General features: G+C 45.8%; 1 protein-coding gene across 6 annotated transcripts in view; it reads right to left on the reverse strand.

Annotated features, from left to right (window-relative positions):
• LMBR1 (limb development membrane protein 1) overlaps positions 1-6,718 on the reverse strand; it is a 152,699-nt gene extending 145,981 nt beyond the window's left edge. For 4 of the 6 annotated variants that reach the window (XM_045053070.1, XM_023250807.2, XM_045053066.1 and 1 more), the window contains exon 1: positions 6,458-6,717. In XM_045053070.1, the coding sequence (XP_044909005.1) occupies positions 6,458-6,523 (66 nt within the window). In that variant the 5' untranslated portion in view covers positions 6,524-6,717. Of the gene's footprint in view, positions 1-6,457 lie in introns of all 6 variants that reach the window. The other 2 variants (XM_023250806.2, XR_002740678.2) reach the window with 2 other exon arrangements.
• Positions 6,719-6,791: the final 73 nt, after the last annotated feature.

A 6,791-nucleotide genomic window follows, 5' to 3' on the forward strand; every position in this document is an offset into this window, starting at 1 on the left:
CATGCACACTCTGTATCAAAAATAAACATTTAAAAAATAAAAAATAACATAACGTTAAATGAATGACTTCTAAAGGCCAAAAACTGTACTTTAAGGAGTATGTGGAAAGTTCCTGAATCCTAAGCCCTGAAAAAAATATGTGGAAACCGGTACAGATTTAGTATCGGAATAACTCTAACCCTTCCATCTAGAGAATCTATGGCCTACACAACAGAATCACGATGAGTTTTATCACGAGTCCTGCCACAAAATGACCCACAAAGAAAAGAATATGATATTGTATTCCCTCTCCCATTTCAAGTTCCCCTTACACAATTTGAACTTCATGCAAATTTAATTCTACAAAGCTTTTTTTTTTTTAATTCTACAAAGCTTTTTAAAAACCAAAACATTCTGGCATCCCCAAATTTCAAGCCGCTGCTGGTTGAGATGCATCAGCAATGGAAAGACAGGTAAAGTGGGATGACGGAAAAACAGTTTTTACAATGTCACCCTGGGAAGGCAAATCCGAGCTGCACAACCTGGCACCCCACTAGCATCTGAGGGCAAAGTGGGAAAACAGGCACAGAGAACATCAGTGCTCTGACACGGAGTCAACGAGGGCAGAGCCGGGGGTTCTACGCCCAGCAACTGGGACAGGTCACCCAAAGCTTCTCCCACCTCCAGCACACACGTTCTTCTGTGCCAGTGGAAAGAATAGTGAGGAGTTGGATCCCAGGAGTCAAAAACTCTGAGCCAAAAATCAGCAAGACATCTGGATGGAGGAACAGACGGAAGGAAACACTTCTCAGAATGCATATTATTCAAAACAATCCAAAATGTGTTAACAAGGATCCCACTGAAATTCTAGGGAAGGAGATTCTGAAGATTCTAACACACAAAGGATAACGACATTAGCAGTGTAAAATTAGAATTTATTGTCTTTACCGTGTGCCCTTTCGGAATTGTCATATTAAGTGTTAAAATATTTACAAGGGCTTTCAAAGATAAATTCTGAATTTTATCACCTCATGTCCGTTTTTTCTTATAATGCCTTAAGTTCTTTGAATTATCCTATTACGGGGGCACCTGGGGGGCTCAGTCGGTTAAGCATCCGACTTTGGCTCAGGTCATGACCTCACAGTTCATGAGTTCAAGCCCCGTGTCAGACTCTGCACTGACAGCCCGGAGCCTGGACCCTATTTCGATTCTGTATCTCCTTCTCTCTCTGCCCCTCCCCTGCTCACGCTCTGTCTCTCTCTCAAAAATAAACATTAAAAAAAAAGTTTACAAATTATCCTAAAACTCAAGATTTTCAGGAAATTAACCTACGCCACTATATTTGGATATAATCTTCAACGTCCAATCATCATGAGTGAATATCTACAATTATCCTCTACAAGTACCATGCAGAATAAAACAAAAGCATACAGCTCTCAGAGATTTTATATTCCATCCTACTGTATAATGTTAGCTTGGAAACAAAAGGAAAACTAACACCAGAAATCACACTGAAATGGTATGACATTCTTTGGATGCCTACACCTCTCAGAAATTATACTTCCAATGATCACTTAAGATGGAGAGAATAAAAAGAAAGGAAAAACTATCTCGTGTGTAATCAGAAATGCCTCAGTCTCCTTCAACCCTAAGTACAGAACTAGGGAGGAGTGAGGTATACTCACAAGGAGAGCAGTGAAGGTCAAAGCCTCCTGATGAAGGAGTCTGAGTGACTGCTCTAACCAATTAGCACAAACTTAGTGACTTACCATAAACTTATTACCTCAAAGTTCTAAAGTCACAAACCTAACATGGGTATCACTAGGCTAAAATCAAGACATCAGCAAGGCTAATTCCTTCTGGGGGCTCTCGGGAGAATCCATTTCCGTGACTTTTCCAGCTTCTGGAGGCATTCACTTTCCCTGACTCATGGCCTTTCCTGCACCTTCAAAGTCCTTCACTCTGTCCTCTGCTTGTTGTCACATCTCCTTCTCTGACTCTGACTCTTCCCGCCTCCCTCTTATAACGAACCTTGTAACTGCACTGCACTTACCCATATAATCTAGGTCAATCTCTCCCTTAACATAATCGCATCTGCAAGTCCCTCCTGCCATGTATGATGACCTACAGCTTCCAGAGACTAAAACACGAGCATCTTTAAGGGTTACTGTACCACCGACCAGGGGAATGAACCATGTAACCCAGTTTAGCAAAATCAAATACAAAGAATCCTCTCTACCTCTATCCCATTCCTTTTTGCTCACCTATGTTATAAAATTAATATATGATTGGTTTTGTATTCACTACTCCATTCCACTATAAGACTTTATGGGCCACACTGAGAAAGAAAAAGCACCCCCGGACATCTGGAAGCTCGCCTGCTACTATCGGCTAGGCCTTGTTGTTGCTACAAACTGGCTAGCATCTCAGAGCAAGGCACTCACAGCCAGGCCTCGATAATCCTTCCTTGAAAATAAACAACTTCAGAGAACGTCAACATCACAGAAGGGCATCCTATGACCATAATGGACAAAGAATAAACAATACCACTCTGTAATCATGACTGAACAAAGACAAGAAACATGAATGCCATCCAAACCATAAAAATGACCAAATATCTTTCCATCATGGTTCATAAAAATGACTTGCTTCTTTACCAATTCCAGCTTTAGCTTCACCCCAGTCTTCTTGACTTCTAGACAAGATTAAAATACTTAATCATAAAACTATCTCTGCTTCCTAACAGCATCCAATACAGATCAAAGCCCCACTTTCTTAAACTCTTTCCAAATCACCCAACACAAGCACAAATCCTATTTTTAAAAGTTCCTTTCTAATACTCTCTTATTGAAACACCCCCACAGTTCCCAGTGGTATGCATTTTCCCTCACTGCAACATGCCATCAACCCAACTTATCCAACTACAGGTATATTCCTGGTGGTCTTTGTCTGGAAGGCAGTGAAAAAAGCTCGGAAAAGCCTATAGACCCCCAGACAACTGCATTCCAAATTTATATACAAGATTAACGACTCCCTCCCATCTTCTGCCCAACCCCTATTTCTCAAGAGGGAAGAGCTAAAGTTTTTATCTGCAGCACAAGGAGTAAGCCATGGAAATGAAGGGGAGACCCTGGTAGAAAAAGGCAGGTAAACTCACCTAGGGAAACAGTAGAGAGAGAATGATCCCTGGCATCTCCATTACATCCCCACTCTATTTGGCCAAAAAGAAGGAATTTGAAGGAATTCAAATAAATTAGAAAGTCCTAAAATCTCTACTGTTGTAAAAGTCCTAGTCAACCCCAGAACGGTCCCCCCAAAATACTTCACCCAAGTGAGGGAGCTTAAGCCATAGCCAGAATAAGGAAGAATTTGAATTGCGCAAAACTCCCTGCCAGCTAGTTTCATAGTCTCTCCGTGGTCCTTTCATTAGCCTTAAAATAAGCATTTTATGTAACCAATCTAGTTGGATCCCACACAACTCTGTCATGGTGGAGGTTTAAACTTTATAGGACTGTAAATATAGCACAGGCTGTGAAATCAGCCTGCCTGGATTCAAACTCTGGTTCTATCGCACACTGACTATGCCACTTTGGCTGCGTGCTGTGAAATACCTACTTCGCATGCTTGTTATGAGACTCCAATAAGACACCTGATAAGCACTCAATTAATGGTACTTATTATTAAACCAGTGAAGGGATTATGGGGATTTTTCAGTACAGTTATTCATTAACCTGTGACCATTTTAAAGTAATAGCTATATCGGCAAAAGTGGCACCAAGGTAAGAAAGCCATTTTGAAGATAACATCTAAGAAAATGCATCCAAACAACAGATGCACCAAAAGACAAGTGATGCTGTGCAACTATGACAGGTATACAGAACAGATACATATAAATTGCTGTCCATATTTCAGTTCCCCTGCTGGGCATTTAATAAGCTGGAGACAACGTTTTAGTATCCTGGGTAATGGTTCACGGATGCATGTCATTTAAAAATAGGTTAATCAAAGGCAGGTCACATATGAACCAATGAAAATTCTGTGTATGAACCAAGGATTATAACTAATCCAATTGTGCACACATGAAGCTGAAAAGAAAAAGGGAAAATAAACAGCAAAAGGAAGAAAGAAAATAGATCATTACCACCTGGTTAATAGCTAAAATCCAATGTACTCATTAAAGTCATTGATGAAAGAACTCTGAGATATTCATAATACTAAAGACAAAACAGGATTACTAGTATTTAAAAGTTAAACACTACACAATATGCAAAAACTAACTCAAAATCAAAGACCCCAAATGTAAGAATTAAACTATAAAACTCTGAGAGGAAAACATAGGTGGAAATCTTCATGACACTGGATTTGGTGATGATTTCTCCAATACAACACCAAAAGCACAGGCAAAAACAGAAAAAAATGGATAAACTGAACTTCATCAACATTAACTTTTGTGCAAAGAACACTATCAATAGAGTAAAAAGGCAACCCACAGAATGGGAGAAAATATTTGCAAATCTCACATTTAATAAGGGATTACTATCCAGAATATATATAGAAGTGCTAAAACTCGGGGCGCCTGGGTGGCTCAATAGGTTGAGTGACCGACTCTTGCTTTTGGTTCAGGTCACGATCCCAGGGTTGTGGAATCAGGCCCCACCTTGGGCTGCGCCATGAGCATGGAGCCTGCTTAAGATTCTCTCCTCTACCCACTCTGTCCCTCTCCCCACTTGCTCTTTCTCTCAAAACAAAAAATTCCTAAAACTCAACAACAAAACAATCCAATCCAAAAATGAGCAAAGGACTCAAATAGATATTTCTCTACAGAAGATATACATATGGCCAGGAAGCACACGAAATAACGCTCAACATCACTAATCATCAGGAAAATGCAAATAAAAACCATGATGAGTTAACACTGCACACCCATTAGGATAACTATTATTAAAAAAAAAAAAAAACCCGCAGAAAACAACATGTGTTAGTAAGAACATGGAGAAAATGAAACCCTGGGGGGGCACCTGGGTGTCTCAGTCAGTTAAGCACCCAACTCTTGATTTCCGCTCAGGTCACGATGTCATGGTTCGTGAGTCTGAGCCTGACGTTAGGCTCCGCACTGACAGCACGGAGCCTGCTTAGGATTCTCTCTCCCTCTCTCTGCCCCTCCCCCACTCGCGCACACGCTCTCCCAAAATAAACGAATTAACTTTTTTTTTAAATGAGGAAAAGACTTGAGGCTTCGCAAGAGTTCCAAATACCCATAAACACATGAAAAGGTACCGAAATTCACTAAACCGTTAGAGAAATGCAAATAAAATTTGTTGCGCAATAAATATTACGACGCTTAGTACAATGACTTACATTTAAACAGGACAGAAAATACTAAGCGTTGCTAAAGCTGGGGAGCAACCACACCCCTCATTCAGTGCTGTGGGAGTGCAAGGTGGTGCAAGCACTTTGGTAAACCGGAGGAAAGTGTCTATTAAGGATAAATGCGCAACCTACACAGCGGTCCCACCCCAGGGCATCTTCCTAACAGAAATGCGGACACACGCTCACCGAGAAACACGTACAAGAATATTTGCAGCCCCAACCTGTTAACTACTGAAGCGCCCCTGAAAAGTAAAACAGGGGCTCGGTCTATTGAGCACCTGACTCCTGATTTCGGCTCAGGTCACGATCTCAGGGCTGTGCGTTCAAGCCCCACCCACGTCTGGCTCCACGCGGACAGCACGGAGCCTGCTTGGGATTCTCTCTCTCCCTCTCCCTCTCCCAATAACCTTCAAAACAATAAAATAAAGTCGGTCGCACTATAGTCACACAACAACAGCGACAGGAACGAATGCTCTTTATTCCAAGTTATGACTCGGCAAAGCAGCTCTCAATTTCAAGATCAATAAAGACACAAATCCGGCGATTCTACACCAGAATTCCTTCACCCCCGAGCAAGAGCTGTGACCAAGTCTGGGAGAAGTCGGAAGAGGGAATGTGTAAACCCGAAGTGCGACTGCTGGGAAAACACGAACACATCGGGACGCGCGCGGCGCACGACGAAAAGGCAGACACAGCAAAGCCGGTTTCTAAGGCCAAGCCCGCTTCCCGGTCCCAGCAGGACGCCCGCCACCAGAAGTTGCCCGCGGAGCACAATGGACTCAGGCTCGGGCCCTCCGGGGCCTCAGTCGCCGCCGTCCCCCACAGCGGGAGGCGTCCGGCTGGGCGCACGCGGGGCCGGGCCGCGGGGCGCCGGGAGCGGCCGCACAGGCACCTGCGCGCACACCTGTGTGCGCTCACGGCAGAGCTCGGGGCGGAGGGCGCGGGTGGCGGCGCGGCGCGCACCCAGCTCGGGCGCGGGGGGCGCGGGGGGCGCGGGGGGCGCGGGGGGCGCAGGGCGCGGCCGGGGGCGGGGGGCTGCGGGACTGCGGCCGGGGCGCGTGGGGGGAGGGGGAGCAGGGCCGTGGGGGCGGGGCGCGGGCCGGCTCACCGTGGACTCCCGCACTTGGCTGTGGAAGTGCTGCTCCCGCGCCGACACCTCATCTTGCCCTTCCATCCTCCCTCATGCCCGCCGCCGCGCCGCCCGCGTCCGCGCGCTCCGCCGCACCATCGCCCGCCGGCCCGGGACGGGAGCAGACTGACAGCGGGCCGCCGCAGGGCCGGCGACCACGACCCCCGGCGCCGCTTCGGCCGCCTCAGCCGCCGCCTCAGGCGAAGCCGCTCCGGCTGCAGAGGGCGGGCGCGGGGTGGGGCGGGGGCGGGACCTGACGTCAGAGGAAGGCGCCTCGCGTCAGAGGAGCGCGCCGCGCCGTCTGCGAACGGGA

Source organism: Felis catus, chromosome A2 (assembly GCF_018350175.1).
Source record: "Felis catus isolate Fca126 chromosome A2, F.catus_Fca126_mat1.0, whole genome shotgun sequence".
NCBI lineage: Eukaryota > Metazoa > Chordata > Mammalia > Carnivora > Felidae > Felis > Felis catus.